A 21,146-nucleotide genomic window follows, 5' to 3' on the forward strand; every position below is an offset into this window, starting at 1 on the left:
AAAAGCAGAACTCGTCCCGCAAAAAAAAAGCCCTTAGTTGGCAAGACTGACAGAAAAATATAAATGTTACAGCTCTCGGAAGAAGGGGAGCAAAAAAACCCGGAAAAATGGAAAATCGCCTGGGGGTGAAGGGATTAAAAATCCAGTCTATCAAATTTTTAAAACATAAAATTAATTAACCAATATGGTAAACAGAAAAAAAAATCAAAACAATAGAATTATGTTTTTTTAGCACCTGACCTGCATAAAAAAATACAATAAAAAGCAATTAAAATTTTATATGCACCCCAAATTTTTATGACTTAATCAGTACATGAAAAAAAGAAGCCCTCATGCAGCTTTCTAGAGGTAAAAATAAAAAATGATATAGGTCTCAAAAAAACACAAACTAAAATCTTTGAAAAATAGGTATTGCCGTAATCACATTGACCTGGAAAATCATGTTCATAAGTCTTTTTTTTTGCTATATAATGAATGCAGTAAAAACAACCCCCCCCCCCCCAAAAAAAAAATGATGGAGCTTCATTTGTTCACTGTAGATCATTATTGTCTGGATGTGTTTAGCTCCTATTCACACGACATTTTCTGTGTCACCTGAGCTCTGGGCTGCAGCCTTCTCAGCTCCATCAACTATGACGAAACTATGAAGGCTGCAGCCAACCAGTGGCCACAGATCGCCTGCAGTGGTCACCTGACATGGAATAGCGGGATCAGGGAGTGGAGGAGCAGAGTGGGAGATAAGTATGTGTACCGCCCCGCGCTCAGCCGCAGCCGAGCCGCTCGGATCCGGGCTCGTTGGTGGGTGGCTCGAGCACCTCCGGACCCGGGGTCACTTCGCTCTGAAAGGGGATGTTGGCGCTTTGGGTGGGGGTTAGGTAGGTGCACGGCCGGAGCCGCGCTTGAGTTCGTGACGCCACCCACGGGACGTGGTGACGTTGGACACCACCGCTGTGATTACTGGGCACCCGGGGGGAGATGGTAGTGCAGCCAGATGTTAACCCCTCCGTGGTCAGGGATGATGGCCCCGGGACCAGTTGGGGATAGCTGGGCGGTGCAGGGCGATGTGTGCAGCTGGAGGGCACTGTTGTACTCACTGTCATTGACACACACAAGTCACTGGTAAACCAAGTTGATGGTTGTCGGTGCCCGCAGCCGGCTGCAGTCGGGTCCCCCACCCGGATGGTGGTCTCTGCCTTTTTCCTGTACCGTGTTGTGTAGATGTAGACTGCCAGTGCTTCAGTGACGGGAGTACGCTCCCTGGCTTTGTGTATGTCAGGAGAGCCCGTTTGCCCGCAGACGCTGGCCCGTGGGATCTCTCTGCCTGTGCAGTGGCTTTCTATCCCCCTCGGTGGGCTGTTGTCTTCAGTAGGGACTTGGGTGGGACAGGACCTATAGTCCAGACCACAATCAGTTAATTAACCCAGTCCAGTGGATTCTGGACCTCTTTTCAGGGTCTGAGTACCCCCCTGTGTGCTCCGGTTTCCAAGTCGGTTCCCCGGGTCGGTACCAGCGGGCCACTACCCTGTTCCGGTCCACCACGGTTCCACCGAGCCGTCTTCCCGGCTCCTGCAGGCTGAGGCCACTGCTTGCCTCCTAGCCAAGGTGTTCAGGCTACGACCCTCACACCTGTTAGTCTGTTACCGGTCTGTCTCACAGGCCTCACCTCCTCTCTCCTCAACACTCAGACTGAACTCACTACAACTCAACTGTGTTTTTCCTGCCTCAGGCCCTCTGAAGTCCTTGGTGGGCGTGCCAACCGCCTGGCTCCGCCCCCCTGGTGTGTCCATCAAGCCCTGAGGGAGGTGACTAGGGTTTTTGTGGTTGGCTGATGACTCCTTTTTAGGGGATAGGTGTTGTGCGGGGGCCTAACTGTGACTACCTGGCATGTCCAGGGCATCACATATGCTTTTATTTTATTAGTTTATTCAGCACATTAAGAACACAGCTCTCAATGCTCAATTTAGGCAAAAAGAGCCTGTGGTCACATAATGCTCTCCTATAGGAATCTGACCATATAAAGTAAATTTAGTAAAGGCATAATTTTTACCCGAAATGGCCAAAAGCTGTACAGCTACGTATTCTTCTACAATGACTACGAGCCACAATGATTACATTCAAGTACTTAATGAATAATACTGCACCAAGTCTTACTGCATGAATTATAAATTAACACTGCACTGGAGCAACAAGCTATTCTGGTAGTATGTAATTGCAATATTGTTTTTGAAGGAGACAAAAATTTAGAGACTGTATAGATATACAGAGTCAAAAATGTGTATAAATCCATCAATCTAGCATCCCACGCTAAAAAGTCACAGATGCACTGTGGCTGTAGCAAGATGTGAAAAATGTAACCATATATTAAAGGGTTTGTTCTGATAAGATTCCATTTCACAGATTAAGTTTTCTGCTAAATGCAAAGCTTTCAGGGGGTAATCATGTTTTAAAGGGGTTGTTCACTACCAGGACAACCCCTTCTGACTCCACATGTTTCCTCCAGGTAAAATAATAAAGCCTATACTCACCTCCCATACTGGTGTCCTTCCAGCGGTGTCCGGGAACACAGTGCCAGGGCTCAAGTGAGGTTGTAACATCACACAAGCCCTGAGTTCAATCAGCACCGCCTTCGGACAAAATGAGTTAGTGAACAGGAAGTGAGTGCTGCGGATGTAGTCACTTCCTGTTGATTGTTCGTTTGGTCTGAAGGTTTGGAGAAGGAAGCCGACGCTGATTGGACACAGAACTCGTGTGATGTCACAACCCCATGTGAGCCCTGGAACGTGAACTGCGACACCGCTGGAACGGCACTGGTACAGGAGGTGAGTACAGGCTTTATTATTTTACCTGGGGGAAACATGTGGAATCAAAATGGATTGTCTTAGTAGTGGACAACCCTTGTAAGCAGAATCCGAATGTAGTTACCACAAATAACGGGTTGCCAAAATACAGTGACCGACACTCACAACCTACGTGAAATGGGTCCCAGGCTTGCTCATTGGGCAATACCTTGGCTCAGTGGTTAGCACTGTTGCTTTGCAGTGCTGTGTTCCTGGGTTTATATCTTACCAAGAATAATATCTGTGAGGAGTTTGTATGTTCTCCCTGTGTTTGTGTGGGTTTCTTTCCCCACTCCAAAAACATAGTGATAGGGAATGTAGATTGTGATCCCCAATGGGCACAATGATGACTACAGTGCTGTGGTATATGGTGGTGCAATAAAAGCAAAAGTAATGAACAATTTTGGATCCATCTTCTCCCTTTTGTGTTGATTTGTTCATACTTTACAAATTAGAGCAATTTTAATGTAGCATAAAATAAACTTAACAGCTTTTATAACTAAAATGGATAACATTTTGCTCTAATTGAAAACTTTTGATAAGTCTTCCCACATTATATCTCTTTGGAAGTCAATATTATGGCTGTGACTTACTGATAATTTCTGGAGGGTTAATTTTACAGACGTCCATGTATCCAATCTTCTGTCCAATATAACAATGAATTTAATGTCATCTTCTTCTTTACTAAAAGAAATAAAGGAAAAAAAAACAATATTAGTATAATCATTTTCAATATATTGAATGTGTACTGCATTCAGGACCTATACCTCTGAAACTACCTACATAAGTAGAGGAAATCAAAGCACAACAAAAGGAAACAATCATCAGTTTACAACAGGGATGATCGAATACCAAAATATCCGACTTTCCGAATATTCAACGAATAGTCTCTCTCTCCCTCTCTGCGCCAGGAAGTCAGAAATGAAAATGAAAGTATCGGAACGGATGTGGTTTTATTCGTCGGATACCGAATGACGCGAATAGCCTGTTATCCGTCGGATACCGAATAGTGGCGAATACATTCGCTCATCCCTATTTACAAACACTTAAGGCCCCGCCACACGAAGCGATATATCATGCGATCGCACCCGCCCCCGTCGTTTGTGCGTCACGGGCAATTCATTGCCCGTGGCGCACAATGTCATTAACCCCCGTCACACGAACTTACCTCCCTAACGACGTCACTGTGGGCGGCGAACATCCTCTTCCTGAAGGGGCAGGGACGTTCGGCGTCACAGGGACGTCACACAGTGGCCGCCCAATAGAAGTGGAGGGGCGGAGATGAGCGGCCATAACATCCCGCCCACCTCCTTCCTTCCTCATTACTGGCGGGACGCAGGTAAGCTGTGTTCGTCGTTCCCGGTGTGTCACACGTAGCGATGTGTGCTGCCAAGGGAACGACGAAAAACCGGCGCATAGAAGGAGGAACAACATTATGAAAATGAACTACGTGTCAACGAGCAACGATAAGGTGAGTATTTTTGCTCATTAACAGTCATTCGGACGTGCACATGCTATGACATCTCTAACGATGCTGGATGTGCGTCACGAATTCCGTGACCCCGACAACATATCGTTAGATATATCGTAGCGTGTAACGCCGCCTTTAGGATAAAGTCCTTAAAACTTATTTCTTCCCCCTCTGCAGATTCTAGATCAACAAACTCTGGAATTATCAAGTTGTTTAGATTGATTACTTTGTACATGACCGAAGCAAATTATCCCAAAACATTCACATACAGATCAATTCAGTATGTCAAAATTCAAATTGGTCTAAAGTTGAATGGTGATTACTAGAAAACAATGTTATGGCTGTAGCGTCGCACTGTCAGTGGAAGGCTGGAGACCCTTATAATGGCTTCCACAGACAAACTTCATGCGAGCAGGTCTCTGCCTTCACCCTTTAATCCCTAATCAGGGATCTGCACCTGCACCGGGCACCCCTCAGTAAAGTCCATGGAGTGCTTGTAAGAGGGTGTCATGCGCCCTTCCTCCCCTGAAGAGTGTTATAATCAAGTGTAGATGTTTTAAAGTGCTGTATCTAGATGTACAAATTTTCCTGTGTAATTTGACCGGCCACCAATAGGTGTCACTAAGTCCCTGGTCCCACAGGGTAGAGGAATGAGAGGGAGTGACATGATGGCGTGGGTTAAAAGGGGAGGATAGTCAGTACAGGCAGTTAGGCAATAGTGACAGAACGGAGAAACCAACAGAGTCAGATGTAGCAGAGTGGTGTAGTGCGGTATGGAGGACCCAGGTAGAGAAAGGAGACAAGAGAGAAGGAATCACGTGGACTGAAGCAAAGTGGTTACAGAAGGTAAAAACCAGAGGAAAAAGAGAAGTGCACCTCTTTCCTAGGCCAGCAGCCATTGGGAATGTGGACAGCAGACAGGGCCAGTGTTGACTGACGGGATCCCTGGCACAGCAAGAATAAGGGGTCTAGAAGACCTTTTGTTTGTACGAAGCCGGAATGTTAGTAAAGAAGAAGATAGAGTGTCCATAAAGCCGGCAATGCCAGTGACAGATCTTGGTGTAAAAACTGCCCTGATGAAGTGGAAGCTGTGTTGGAAACGAATGTACAGTAAAGTTGTTACAGTTTCAACCGGTAGTGGATTCGTTACTGATAGTGCAGCGTGTGATGCCAGTCTGAGTGAACGGGGTCTAGAGAAGCCAGAGGAAAACCCAAATGAGCAGCTTTGAACAGGTAACACCTCCACACTCACTTCATACACAACTCTGCCCCCCATGTCTGTAGCGTGCTGGGGTGGGTTGGGGACTGCAACCCTCCCCATGACTGCCCCTCACTGCTACGTTACATGCTGCTGGCCAGTGCAGCGGGGATGGCAGAGGATAGACAGCAGGAAGTCATCAAGCAGAAGAATGGTCAAAACATAAGCTAAGGTCAGCAATGGGAAACAAAGTAGTTAACCAGTAAAAGAGTAAAAGAAGTGAACCAGGGTAAGTCAAACTTATAACTGGCACTGGAAGCAGAGTGCTAAGGGATAAGTGTGGACCCCACCCATTGATAAGAGCAGGGAGTTAGCGAGATAAGAATATGCAGAATTAAGCCACATGGTCAATGCCTAGAGAGTACCACCAGTCCCAGAGAAACAAACAGAGCTGCACACATGGTCCGCAATGAAGGTGTGGTGGTGTGGAATGTGTGCTCACCCAGGGACAAAAGGAGGGGGTGCTTTTGTAAGAGGGACTGGTTCACTTCACAAAATGGAAGATAATATTAGGAGGGGAAATTATGTGAAGATATTAATGTAACAACTCATCAGCCAGGAAGTCAATGGTGTAACTTGGTGCTTGTTGGCCCCTATGTAAAACTTCCAACAAGGCCCTAATTATCACAGATCTTTACGAGTTACAGCCTCAAGGGCCTAGGTGCGACTGTAACCCCTGCACCAACTATAGTTATGCCATTGTAGGAAAGAAGATTTAAGTTTTGGCACAAATGAGTCTTATAAATGGACACTGACCCCAAGAAAGTTGTCTGAAAATTACTTAACCCCTTAACGATGAATGACATGATATGTACGTTGTCTGTCTTGTCGCTGCCTTTGATGCAGGCTCGTACGCTGAGCCCACATCTTTCCCAGCACATGTAGGCTGATTTAATCAGCTGACATCTGCCTCTCACAGCCACGGGTGGAGCAGTGTGCCTCCCATAGCTGTTAACCTGTTAAATGACGCTGTCAGTGTTGGCAGGGGGGTGCGCTGTTCTGACCTCTCGTTGATGCTCCCATGATGTGATTGGGGATGCTGATGATTTGTGATGACTGCCAGATATCAGCTAATGGCCTGTATCTGTCATCTTAGTACTCCTATGAAAGTCAGCCCATGGCCGGCATTCATAGGAAACTGTGATTTCTTCTATATACAGTAGTACTGCAATATATAGAACAAGTGATCAGATAGAGTTGAGCGGACTGTCAATAATCCAGCGGGTTGACAAAGAAGTTCGGATCCGATCTGGAATCCGGCGAGACAGAGAGAGAGAGAGAAAAAAAAACCCAAAAAAACAAAAACAAAAACGGATCCGGATCGTGCACCCGGAATCCCGCATCCAGGTCGGACTCGGATCTGCCGCTCAAACCGCACGGATCCGGATTTTGCCGATCCACGTCCACTCAACACTATGATCTGACCATTGCAGGTTCAAATTGCCCAAGGAGACATTAAAGTACAAAGTAGAAAAAAAATGTTTAAAAATTATATATTGTATATAAATTTATAGATAAATATATAATATATTAACAAATATGATATTATATATAAAATTATATATATATATATATATATAAAATTATAATTATACAATAATAATAAAGTTTTATTTCTATAGCGCCAACATATTCCGCAGCGCTTTACAATTCAGAGGGGGCATGTACAAGCCATTTGAGACAATACAAAATAACAAAATTAAGATACCAGGAGGAGTGAGGGCCCTGCTCGTAAGCTTACAGTCTATGAGGAAATAGGGGAGACACAAAAGGTGAATGAGGGGGAGAAAAGCTTGTCATATACAGTTAGGTCCAGAAATATTTGGACAGTGACACAAGTTTTGTTATTTTAGCGGTTTACAAAAACATGTTCAGAAATACAATTATATATATAATATGGGCTGAAAGTGCACACTCCCAGCTGCAATATGAGAGTTTTCACATCCAAATCGGAGAAAGGGTTTAGGAATCATAGCTCTGTAATGCATAGCCTCCTCTTTTTAAAGGGACCAAAAGTAATTGGACAAGGGACACTAAGGGCTGCAATTAACTCTGAAGGCGTCTCCCTCGTTAACCTGTAATCAATGAAGTAGTTAAAAGGTCTGGGGTTGATTACAGGTGTGTGGTTTTGCATTTGGAAGCTGTTGCTGTGACCAGACAACATGCGGTCTAAGAAACTCTCAATTGAGGTGAAGCAGAACATCCTGAGGCTGAAAAAAAGAAAAAATCCATCAGAGAGATAGCAGACATGCTTGGAGTAGCAAAATCAACAGTCCGGTACATTCTGAGAAAAAAGGAATTGACTGGTGAGCTTGGGAACTCAAAAAGGCCTGGGCGTCCACGGATGACAACAGTGGTGGATGATCGCCGCATACTTTCTTTGGTGAAGAAGAACCCGTTCACTACATCAACTGAAGTCAAGAACACTCTCAGTGAAGTAGGTGTATCTGTCTCTAAGTCAACAGTAAAGAGAAGACTCCATGAAAGTAAATACAAAGGGTTCACATCTAGATGCAAACCATTCATCAATTCCAAAAATAGACAGGCCAGAGTTAAATTTGCTGAAAAACACCTCATGAAGCCAGCTCAGTTCTGGAAAAGTATTCTATGGACAGATGAGACCAAGATCAACCTGTACCAGAATGATGGGAAGAAAAAAGTTTGGAGAAGAAAGGGAACGGCACATGATCCAAGGCACACCACATCCTCTGTAAAACATGGTGGAGGCAACGTGATGGCATGGGCATGCATGGCTTTCAATGGCACTGGGTCACTTGTGTTTATTGATGACATAACAGCAGACAAGAGTAGCCGGATGAATTCTGAACTGTACCGGGATATACTTTCAGCCCAGATTCAGCCAAATGCCGCAAAGTTGATCGGACGGCACTTCATAGTACAGATGGACAATGACCCCAAGCATACAGCCAAAGCTACCCAGGAGTTCATGAGTGCAAAAAAGTGGAACATTCTGCAATGGCCAAGTCAATCACCAGATCTTAACCCAATTGAGCATGCATTTCACTTGCTCAAATCCAGACTTAAGACGGAAAGACCCACAAACAAGCAAGACCTGAAGGCTGCGGCTGTAAAGGCCTGGCAAAGCATTAAGAAGGAGGAAACCCAGCGTTTGGTGATGTCCATGGGTTCCAGACTTAAGGCAGTGATTGCCTCCAAAGGATTCGCAACAAAATATTGAAAATAAAAATATTTTGTTTGGGTTTGGTTTATTTGTCCAATTACTTTTGACCTCCTAAAATGTGGAGTGTTTGTAAAGAAATGTGTACAATTCCTACAATTTCTATCAGATATTTTTGTTCAAACCTTCAAATTAAACGTTACAATCTGCACTTGAATTCTGTTGTAGAGGTTTCATTTCAAATCCAATGTGGTGGCATGCAGAGCCCAACTCGCGAAACTTGTGTCACTGTCCAAATATTTCTGGACCTAACTGTATGGTCCAGCCATCGATTTAATAGGGGATTCAAAACCAGCTGCATGAACCTGTCATTGGCCAGAATTTATATAGGTACAGGGGACAAGAATTGGAAGTAAATTTTTTGTTATGAAGGGCAGAAAGGGACTAGATTAGATCAGGGCAGTGAGATGATAGGCTAGTCTAAAGAAATGAGATTTTAGGGCCCGCTTAAAGGTTTGGATGTTGGGAATAATCGGATTGCTCTTGGTAGTGTGTTCCAGAGCATAGGCGCAGCTCGTGAGAAATCTTGAAGACGGGAGTGGGAGGTTCCAATTGTTGAGGATGCCAGTTTTAGGTCATTAGCAGAGCGGAGGGCACGGGTGGGGTGATAGACAGAGATGAGGGAGGAGATGTAGGGTGGTGCAGAACTATATACTATATATATATATATATATATATATATATATATATATTCTGTATAAATACAGTAGAGACTAAAAGTTTGGACACACCTTCTCATTCAAAGAGTTTTCTTTATTTTCAGGACTCTAAAAATTAGATTCACATTGAAGGCATCAAAACTATGAATTAAAACATGTGGAATGAAATGCTTAACAAAAAAGTGTGAAACATCTGAAAATATGTCTTATATTCTAGGTTCTTCAAAGTAGCCGCCTTTTGCTTTGATTACTGCTTTGCACACTCTTGGCATTCTCTTGATGAGCTTCATGAGGTGGTCACCGGAAATGGTTTTCCAATAGTCTTGAAGGAGTTCCCAGAGATGCTTAGCACTTGTTGGCCCTTTTGCCTTCACTCTGTGGTCCAGCTCACCCCAAACCATCTCGATTGGGTTCAGGCCTGGTGACTGTGGAGACCAGGTCATCTGGCGTAGCACCCCATCACTCTCCTTCTTAGTCAAATAGCCCTTACACAGCCTGGAGGTGTGTTTGGGGTCATTGTCCTGTTGAAAAATAAATGATGGTCCAAATAAACGCAAACCGGATGGAATAGTACGCCACTGCAAGATGCTGTGGTAGCCATGCTGGTTCTGTATGCCTTCAATTTTGAATAAATCCCCAACAGTGTCACCAGCAAAGCACCCCCACACCGTCACACCTCCTCCTCCATGCTTCAGCCATGTAGAGTCCATGCGTTCACCTTTTCTATAAAGACACGGTGGTTGGATCCAAAGATCTGAAATTTGGACTCATCAGACCAAAGCACAGATTTCCAGTGGTCTAATGTCCATTCCTTGTGTTCTTTAGCCCAAACTAGTCTCTTCTGCTTGTTCTCTGTCCTTAGCAGTGGTTTCCTAGCAGCTATTTTACCATGAAGGCTGCTGCACAAAGACTCCTCTTAACAGTTGTTCTAGAGATGAGAAGGTGTGTCCAAACATTTGGTCTGTACTGTATATATATATATATATATATATATATATATATATATATATATATATAATTGCCTTATTATGTCTGTCTGTCTGTCTGTCTTGCTCCAAAATTGTGTCCTTACGGTGACACAAAGCAGATTGGCCGCTGGCCTCGCCATGGCCCCGCCCCCCGCACGGATTGGTCGCTCGCCCTGGCTCCCCCCCACACGGATTGGCCGGCCGCTCGCACAGGCTCCGCCCCCCACACGGATTGGCCTCTCGCCCCGGCACCCTGCACGTATTGGCAACTCGGCCACGCCCCGCCCCCCACACGCATTCCCCGAACTGACACGGAGACACGACTCCCAGGTGAGTACTGTACCCCCGGGAGCCCACATCAGCGTACGCCGCCAACCCAGCCGACACAAACCCTCGCATTGCTGGGGTTTGCCGCCGTATGCTGGTGTGGGCTCCCGTGCAAGTGGGGGACGGGATGCGCTGGTAACCATGGTAGCATAGTTACCAGCGCATCAAGGTCCTGCAGCGGCGGAAAATCCACACGCACACACATAACAACAGACACACACACACACACACACACACACATCAGATCACACTCACTCTCACACACACCTCACACACACATCAGATCGCATCCACACACTCACAGCATCCGGAGATATCGCTAGCTTCTCGGCGGCGATACTGTGCTGTGAGCTTCGGGACCTGCCGGAGGATCACATGGCCAGAAGCATGTGGTATCTCCGGATGTTGTGAGTGTGAGCGCGTATGTGCAATATCGTCAGTGTGTGTGTGTGTGTGTGTGTATGAGTGTATGCGATCGGATGTGTGTGAGTGTATGCGATCGGGTGTGTGTGAGTGTATGCGATCGGGTGTGTGTGAGTGTATGCGATCGGGTGTGTGTGAGTGTATGCGATCGGGTGTGTGTGAGTGTATGCGATCGGGTGTGTGTGAGTGTATGCGATCGGGTGTGTGTGAGTATGCGATCGGGTGGGTGAGAGTGTATGCGATCGGGTGTGTGTGTGTGAGTGTATGCGATCGGATCTGTGAGTGTCGGCAGAGGAGCACGGCGTGCTGGAGGAGGCTGGGAGGAGAGAGGCTGATCCTGGGGAAGGCTGGGAGGGGGAGGCTGATGCTGGGGGAGGCTGATGTTGGGGGAGGCTGGGAGGGTGTAGGCTGACGCTGGGGGAGGCTGATACTGGGGGAGGCTGGGAGGAGAGAGGCTGATGCTGGGGGAGGCTGGGAGGAGAGAGGCTGATGCTGGGGGAGGCTGATACTGGGGGTGGCTGGGATGAGAGAGGCTGATGCTGGGGGAGGCTGATGCTGGGGGAGGCTGGAAGGAGAGAGGCTGATGCTGGGGGAGGCTGATGCTGGGGGAGGCTGGGAGGGGGAGGCTGATGCTGGGGGAGGCTGGGAGGAGAGAGGCTGATGCTGGGGGAGGCTGATGCTGGGGGAGGCTGATGCTGGGGGAGGCTGGAAGGAGAGAGGTTGATGCTGGGGGAGGCTGATGCTGGGGGAGGCTGGGAGGGGGAGGCTGATGCTAGGGAAGGCTGGGAGGGGGGAGCTGATGCTAGGGAAGGCTGGGAGGAGAGAGGCTGATGCTGGAGGAGGCTGGGAGGAGAGAGGCTGATGCTGGGGGAGGCTGGGAGGAGAGAGGCCGATGCTGGGGGAGGCTGGGAGGCGGAGGCTGATGCTGGGGGAGGCTGGGAGGCGGAGGCTGATGCTGGGGGAGGCTGATGCTGGGGGAGGCTGGAAGGAGAGAGGCTGATGCTGGGGGAGGCTGATGCTGGGGGAGGCTGGGAGGGGGAGGCTGATGCTGGGGGAGGCTGGGAGGAGAGAGGCTGATGCTGGGGGAGGCTGATGCTGGAAGGAGAGAGGCTGATGCTGGGGGAGGCTGATGCTGGGGGAGGCTGGAAGGAGAGAGGCTGATGCTGGGGGAGGCTGATGCTGAGGGAGGCTGGGAGGTGGAGGCTGATGCTGGGGAAGGCTGGGAAGAGGGAGGCTGGGAGGAGAGAGGCTGATCCTGGGGAAGGCTGGGAGGAGGGAGGCTGGGAGGAGAGAGGCTGATGCTGGGGGAGGCTGATGCTGGGGGAGGCTGGAAGGAGAGAGGCTGATGCTGGGGGAGGCTGGGAGGGGGAGGCTGGGAGGAGAGAGGCTGATGCTGGGGGAGGCTGGGAGGAGGGAGGCTGGGAGGGGGGAGGCTGAGAGAAGAGAGGCTGATGCTGGGGGAGGCTGAGGCTGGGAGGAGAGAGGCTGATGCTGGGGACAGAGAGGCTGATGCTGGGAGGAGAGAGGCTGATGCTGCGGGTAGAGAGGCTGATGCTGGTGCAGCATGGGGGATGGAGCACGATGGGGGGTTCGCAGCATGGGGGATGGAGCACGTTTGGGAGTGCGCAGCATGGCGGATGGAGCACGTTTGGGACTGCGCAGCATGGCGGATGGACCACATTTGGGCGTGCGCAGCATGGCGGATGGAGCATGTTTGGGAGTGCGCAGCATGGCGGATGGAGCACGTTTGGGAGTGCGCAGCATGGCGGATGGAGCACGTTTGGGAGTGCGCAGCATGGCGGATGGAGCACGTTTGGGAGTGCGCAGCATGGTGGATGGAGCACGTTTGGGAGTGCGCAGCATGGCAGATGGAGCACGATGGGGGGTGCGCAGCATGGCGGATGGAGCACAATGGGGGGTGCGCAGCATGGGGGATGGAGCACGATGGGGGGTGCGCAGCATGGCAGATGGAGCACGATGGGGGGTGCGCAGCATGGGGGATGGAGCACGATGGGAGGTGCACACCTCCCCCCAACACACACACACACACACAACACACCACACACACACTGGGAACCACAAACACCGCCCTACACAGACACCCACACACACAGACAACGCTGCACACACACAACACCCAACACACAAACACCGCGGCATACATAAATATACGCACATACCACACAACACACACATTGCACAAAACATACCTCCCCCAAAACACACCACACCCACACAAACCGCGCAACACACACACAACGCTACAGACACACAGCGCTCCACAAACAACGCAACACACAAACAACACCGCTCTCACCCCCCGCCACACCCAGACAACACCCAGAACATGTACAGCGCCCTACACAAACACTTGGTAACTACACACAACAACATCTATATATATATATATATTTATATATATATATATATATATATAACAAAAATCATACATTAACTACACAATACGTAAATTCTAGAATACCCGATGCGTAGAATCGGGCCACCTTCTAGTATTTATATATATATATATATATATATATATATATATATATATATATATACACATTCAAATCACCTCCTTTTAGCACATAAAAAAATGCACAAATTTGGTATCATTGCATTATTTTATTCACATAAATCCAATCTATCAGAATATACAACAAATTAATACGATTGGTAAACAATTTAACGACAAAAAAATTAGACATCAGCATGGCAGTTTTTTGGCCGCTGCAAGAACAGAACAAAAATATTTAAAAAAGGCAATCAAAACCTAGTGTATACCCCAAAGTAATAAAAACAACAGCTGAGGGCGCAAAAAGCAAGCCCACATTCAGCTCTATATCCCAAAAATTGGAAATGTTATGGCTCTTGGAATATCGTGACACAAGCGAGAATTTTTTAAAAAGAAATCTCTCAATTTTTTTCATGGCTTAAATAAAACAAAAACTTTCCATGTTTGGTATCTATGTAATCATACTAACCTGGAGAATCATACTACAAAAAAAAAAAAAAAAAACAACAGCAGGATTTTACTTTTTTTTTTGCCTATTTCTCCACACTTGGAAGGTTTTTACTCCCTTACCATTACATTGTAATTGGTAAACAGTACATGTGCTGCCGAGTACAATGGTATTCTATGCTCGGTTCTGTGTGCATGGACGTGCAATCAGCTGCTCTAAAAAGGCTGAGCAGCTTCTATGTAGACAATCAATGGCTGTGGTTCGAATACACCATAAGACAGGTGATATGGAAAATATCACATCTGTCCTTCTAATGTCATACGACCCCTTTAATTGTGCATACGCTGAACCAAGCATTAATCTCACGCCTTTACCAAACTGTAGCAATGTCTAAATAAATGCAAATATTTATTTAATAAAACATAGTAATAAATAATTATCAATCATTACTAATATATAACAATACCACCAATGGCCACTAGATGGAGCTTAAGCCCAGCATTACTATTAATTGTAATGCTATCATTTTTCGGGCAGTTTTCGTACTTAGTAAATATTTTATATTTTTTATTTTATGACATTCTATGCTCTAGGGAAAATTTTTAGAAAACCCCTTTAAACAGATATAATGAGATTACACATATTTCACAGTGTATAAAGCGAGGTAACAGCTACAAATACAGCGTTTGTCTTTCCAAAAGGCTTCTATTTTACTATATTTGCATTTTAAAATCCAAAACTCTTTCCAGGGAATCATTAATCGAATATTCAGTCGCGACTTCCCCTTTTATAAGAATTTATAATAATTACGATCTACCAATTCAACTCATTTCGTTAAATGTCAGGAAGTGACAATCGACCAGTGGAATACCCTATTTCCCCAAAAATAAGACCTACCCCGAAAATAAGCCTTAGTAGGATTTTTGGGGCTTTTCTTAGTACGCTTAAAATATAAACCCTACTCCAAATATAAGCCCTAGTTGATGTTCCATAAGGAAGTGTCCAAGCAGCTGAAATAGTTAAAGAATACAGCAGGACTCTTCATCAAAGAAAGCAGATACCCCCAAAAATAAGCAAACCCCCCTCTCCCCAAACAAAAGCACACTCATCAGACCCCAAATAATTACAGTTGGCAAGTGTTGATGGTGGATGGGCTCTCACGCAGAGATCTGTGTCACTGTCAGGTCCCTCGCCATTCCTGCTGCATTGCACAGCGGCTCTCACAAACAGATCAGTTATCAGTATCACTCTGCGCAAGTGATACTGCTCCCAGTCACCAGGGGGAGCCAAGAGCTGTAGAACGCAGGGGGATCTGACAGCAATGCAGATCTGTATGTGAGAGCCCATTCACTTGCCAACGCTAATTGTTTGGGGTCCGGTAAGTGCGATTCTTTTAGGGGGTGTCTACTTTTGGGGGTATTCTGTCCTACTAGTGGCTAGAGTACAGATTATAAACCATATCATGTTAGGCCTTAGTTGGGTTGATGCCAGATTTCCACAACAGATATGTACATGACTAGCACACAGACCCCCTGAGTACATGTAATAATAAAATTCAATTTACTCTACAGGATATTTGGAGCAACAGAAAAACTGAGTAAAGAGAACTTGTCACTTGCTCAAAACTTGAATTAAATGCCTTGCAAATTCCCTGACCCCTGATTCTGCCACTTTTTTCCACTTTGTTTTGTGTCGCTCCAACACAGAGATGTTCACATTGGCGACATGGTGGCTCAGTGGTTAGCACTGCAGTCTTGCAGCGCTGGGTTCCTGGGTTCAAATCCCACCAAGGACACCATCTGCAAGGAGTTTTTGTATGTTCTCCCCGTGTTTGCGTGGGCTTCCACCGGGTTCTCCGGTTTCCTTTCTCTATACAAGGTCTGTTGACAGTGAGCTGCTAATCACAGCATGGGGCATATGATTTGCTGACCTAGTACAGCAATGATAATCTCCTGAAGCTAAAACAAACATTGCAGGTAAACAATAGCACACAGTGCGATAAGAGACGCATAGTTGATATATGTGTGTTAACCCCTGCAGCATGCTGTTTTCAGATTACACAGCGAAAACCTGCTGACAGATTACCTTTAATGGGTAGAGATTTCCTAAGTTTGACCACAGGTCATAATTCACATGAAAATAAAGTCATAATAAAATACACAAATAGTTAAATAAAGAGAGATATTTTACAGCATCGTTGGATTTTTCTTTTGATGGCTATGTAGCTAGTGTGAATTAAAGGTGGAGTTGTCCTGTAAGTGCAGGTAAATATCAAATTATTCCTTCTCTTGTGTAAACGAGGAGACATTTTCAAGGTCTACATATAGCAGACCGCGGCGTCTAAACATTTACTTATGAAGTATGATTAATGTGATTTCACTATTTGACCTTTCAATGCAACCTAAAACCCCCTGAAAGCTAAAAAGTTGTGTTTACAAAGTGGCTTATGTCAGATCAGTGTCTACAAGGCGTACCCTGGAACAGAGGTTAGGTATGTCAGCACGGTCTTCAGTACGTCCTCCGGAACCTCATGGAATGTGGCGTTCTCAGGAAGTGTGATGATCCAGCCGTTATCCTTCCCCCGACCACCTGCAGAAGGTGACATATCACACATACATCAGCAAAGCTGATAAGATACAGATACGTATAACTTGTTGTAAAGTTTATTCAGAATTATTGGGGTGCTACAGCGCCACCTTCAGATATCTTTTTTGTGAGCCTACAAATAGCACCACCTTTGCCTATGATTGGTACTGAAGTTCTCTGTACATATCAATTCTGCTCGAAAACAAAACCAGATAAAGTCCAAAACAGAGAGCGACACTCTGCTTAAATATTTTATCAGTGGTCACACTCATTTCAATAAAATTTGCATAAATCAACAGAAAAAGCAAATATAAGAAACTTTGTCATATATACTGCCTTGAAAGAGTACTTATACCCTGTGAACTTTTCCACATTTTTTCACATTACACCCACATATTTAAATGTATTTTTATTGGGATTTTATGTTATATACTAAAACAAGTATGTGAAGTGTAAAGAAAATGATACGTGGTTTTCTGAATAATTTAAAAATATAAATCTGAAAATTGTGACATGTATTTGTATTCAGCCCCCTGTAGTCTGATACCCATAAATAAAATCCTGAGAGACTAATTGCCTCCGGAAGTTACCTAATTAGTAAATTGACTCCACCTGTGTGTAATTTATTCTCAGTGTAACTACAGCTGTTCTGTGAAGGCTGTTTGTTTGAGAACATTAAGGATTATAAACACCAAGGAACACACTAGACAGGTCAGGGATAAAGTTGTGGAGAAGAGTAAAGCAGGGTTTGGTTATAAAACCATAACCCAAGTTCTGAACTTGTCATGTAGCACTTTTCAATCAATCATTCAAAAATGGAAGCAATATGGCACAATTGTAAACCTTCCAAGATATGGCCACTCACCTAAACTGATATGCCAAGCAAGGAGAGCACTAATTAGAGAAGCAGCCAAGAGACCCATGGTCACTCTGGAGGAGCTGTAGAGATCAGCAACTCAGATGGGAGAATCTGTTCCAGGACAACTATTAGTCCTATACACCACAAAACTGGCCTTTATAGAAGAGTGGCAAAAATAAAGCCATTTTTGAAAGCAAGCCATAAGAAGTCCCACTTGTAGATTGCAAAAAGTCTTATAGAGGACACAGATAGCATGTGGAAGATGGTGCTCTGGTCAGATGAAACCAAAGTAGAACTTTATGGGCTAAATATAAAATGTTAGGTGGTGGAAAACTAACATTGCACATCACCCTGAAAACACCATACCCACTGTCAAACATGGAGGAGGCAGCATCATGCTATGGGGAGGCTTTTCTTCAGCTTTGACAAGAAAGCTGGTCAGAGTAGATGAGGAGATGAATGGATCTAAATGCCGGTCAATCCTGCAGGAAAACCTGTTAGAGGCTGCAAAAGACCTGAGACTGGGGCGTAGTTTCACCTTCCAACAGGACAACGACCCTAAACATCCTGCCAGAGCTACAATGGATGATTTAGATTAAAGCATATTCATGTATGTGAATGGTCCAGGCACAGTCCAGAGCTAAATCCCATTGAGAATTGCTGTTCACAGATGTCTCCATCCAATCTCACTGAGCTAGAGCTAGTGTGCACAGAAGAAGGGGCAACAATTTCAACCTCTAGATGTGCAAAACGTCCCCAACAGACTGCAGCAGTAACTGCAGTGATAGGTGGTCCTACAAAGTGTTGATTCAAGGGAGCTGAATAAAAATGCACGGCACAATTTTTAATTTATTTTCAAAATATTTAGAAAACCATGAATCATATCATCTACACTTTGCAAATAGTTGATACTTTATGTTGGTATAGCACATAAGATGACGATAAAATACAGTGGGACCTTGGATTAAGAGTAACTTGGTTTGAGAGCGTTTTGCAAGACAAGCAAAGCTTTTTAAAACTTTGTAACTTGGTTTAAGAGCAATGATTTGCAATAAGAGCAAATACTCACCGTGCACACTTCCGGTTCTGTCCTTTCACCACGCTCTGACCCCAGTGTTCATACCCAACATTTGGCTTAGTTCTGCCCTTATTTTTGGGAGAATAGATTTGGGGTGTGTTTTTGTGTATTGTACTAGAATAAAGGTTGTCATATTTATACATCATTTTTTCTCTCTATAGTTACCTCCCGCACACCAACAATTCTACTGTAAGCGTAATTTGCTTTATATGTTTTTACAGTACATTATTTTGTATTACTGTAATAAGTTTGTAGAAATAGAGTAAATATTTTTGGGTTGTGGAATGAATTGTCTGCATTTCAGTTATTTCCTATGGGAAAATTTGCTTTGATATAAGAGTAACTTGGTTTAAGAGCACACTTCAGGAACCAGTTATGCTCGTAATCCAAGGTACCACTGTAAATTTAAGTTTGTGGGTGTAACATAAACTTAAATACTTTTTCTAGGCATCGTACATTAAAGGGTTATTCCCTTCTTCAGAGATGGCTATTGTCAGACATGGTTAGTAAAAACATCCACTTTTCAATTTACTGTTTATTAAAATTTAAATATTCTCTAGAGATAATAATACTTTTCTTTTGTTTACAGCTTGTTGTCGAGGAGATTGACCACCATATCTGTCCCGCTTGTAAGCACTGTGCTGAATCAGGCCGGGATTCGGGTGTGATCTTGTCCAGTTTGAAAGCAGTGCTTACAAGCTCAACAGAAAAGTGTTAATAAGCGCTGTGCAGGTTGTACAATCTAACAGCAGTGGTCGGTCTCCATGGCAACAAGCTGTAAACAAAGGAAAAAAAGTGTTAATATCTCAAGATCTAATTACAATTTTAATAAGCAGTAAATTGTAAATTGCTTGAACTTATCAGCACTTACTAACAATATCCTGGTATGAAGATTGGAATAAGCCTTAAAGGGAGAAATATACTTTCTTCTCTACTCATGAGTAACTTTTCCTCAAACCTGCCTTCTGAACTCATCATCCACTCTGAAAAACAGCTCAAATCTATATTGGTCAAGTCAAGAAGTTCCTGAACTCACAGAAATCTCAGAAGGAAAATCTCCTATTATATTGTATAGAGAGAGAAGGAGCTCAGAGAGGTACAGGCAGAGACCAAGATCTTGCAGAAGACTCTCTTGCAAATGTCTTCTCTTTCCATTAGTGCTGGAATGATAGCGGCACTGCTCAGCACAACTATATGATGTTCTCCACACCGCTGCTGCTTCTGTTTCTGTGATTCAGAGAAAGAATAGAACTCTTTCTGTCTCTCTCTGTCTGTCTCCCATTCTATCACTCTTTATCGCTCTCTCTCTGTCTCTCTCCCCCTTTCGTTTTCTTTCTCTTTCTCTGTCTCTCTTTCTTCTCTCTCTTTCTTCTCTCTCTCTTTCTCTGTCTCTCTTTCTTCTCTCTCTTTCTCCCTCTCTCTCTCTTTCTCTGTCTCTCTTTCTTCTCTCTCTTTCTCTCTCTGTCTCTCTTTCTCTCTCTCTTTCTCCCTCTCTCTCTCTCTTCCCCTTCTTTCCTCTCTCTATCTCTCTCTCTGTCTTACTCTCTGGGTCACTCTACTCTTTGTCTCTCTCTCCTTGTCTCTTTCTGTGTAGCTCCCTCTGTCTGTCTGTCTCTCCCCTCTCTGTGTCTTTCTGTCTTTCTCTCTGTGTGTGTCTCTCTCTCTCTCTCTCTCTGTGTGTCTCTCTTTAGCTCTCTCAGTCTCTGTCTCCCTCTCTCTATTTCTCTCTCTGCCTCTCTCCCACGCTTCCTCTTTCGCTCTCCGTCTCTCTCTTTCCCTCTGTATTTCCCCTTGTCTTTCTCTCTCTCCCCTTCTCTCTTTCCCACTCTCTCTCTTCCCCCTCTCTCTTTCTACCTCTTTTACACTGTCTCCTCCACCTCTCTCTCTTCCCCCCTCTTTGCTCTTTCCTCCTCTCCTCTCTGTTTCTCCCTCTCTCCCGCTGTCTCTCCCTCTCTCTTTCTCTCTCTCCCTCTCTTTCCCACTCTCTCTTTCCCTTTTCTCTCTGCTCTCTCCCTGGTTCTCCCTCTCTTACCCTGTCTCCCCCCCTCTCTCTTTTTCCCTCCCTCTCTCTTTCCCCCTCTTTGTCCCATTCCCCCTCTCCTCTCTCTCGGTTTCTCCCTTTCTCCCTCTCTTACTTTGTCTCTCCACTTCTCCCTCTCTCTTCCCCCTCTCTCTCCCCTCTTTGTTTCTCCATCTCTTACATTGTCTCTCACCCTCTCCCTCTCTCTTTCCCCCTCTCCTCTCTCATTCTAACCTCTCCCTCTCTTACTCTGTATCTCTCCCTCTTTCTCCCCTGATTCTTTCCCCCTCTCCTCTGTGTTTCTCCCTCTCCCCCCCTCTCCCTCTCCTTGCTTCTATTTCTTTCTCTCTGTTATGTGTATAGGTGACATCAATGCAGCTAGTTTCTACTCATTATCTCAGTGAGATCTGAAAATTAGAGACAGCCTACAGAGGGGAATATTGGTGGAAAATAACGGATGCAAGTCATGTAATGGCCAGAAATATTGTTATTCCTCAT

General features: G+C 45.2%; 1 protein-coding gene across 2 annotated transcripts in view; it reads right to left on the reverse strand.

The window, feature by feature from the left end:
- Positions 1-21,146, reverse strand: part of MCF2 (MCF.2 cell line derived transforming sequence) — a 199,036-nt gene that overhangs the window by 118,066 nt on the left and 59,824 nt on the right. For both annotated transcript variants that reach the window (XM_075323774.1, XM_075323773.1), the window contains exons 3-4: positions 16,580-16,694; positions 3,431-3,521 (exon numbers count right to left, since the gene is read on the reverse strand). In XM_075323774.1, the coding sequence (XP_075179889.1) occupies positions 3,431-3,521; positions 16,580-16,694 (206 nt within the window). The remainder of the gene's footprint in view (positions 1-3,430; positions 3,522-16,579; positions 16,695-21,146) is intronic.

Source organism: Anomaloglossus baeobatrachus, chromosome 9 (genome assembly GCF_048569485.1).
Source record: "Anomaloglossus baeobatrachus isolate aAnoBae1 chromosome 9, aAnoBae1.hap1, whole genome shotgun sequence".
Lineage (NCBI taxonomy): Eukaryota > Metazoa > Chordata > Amphibia > Anura > Aromobatidae > Anomaloglossus > Anomaloglossus baeobatrachus.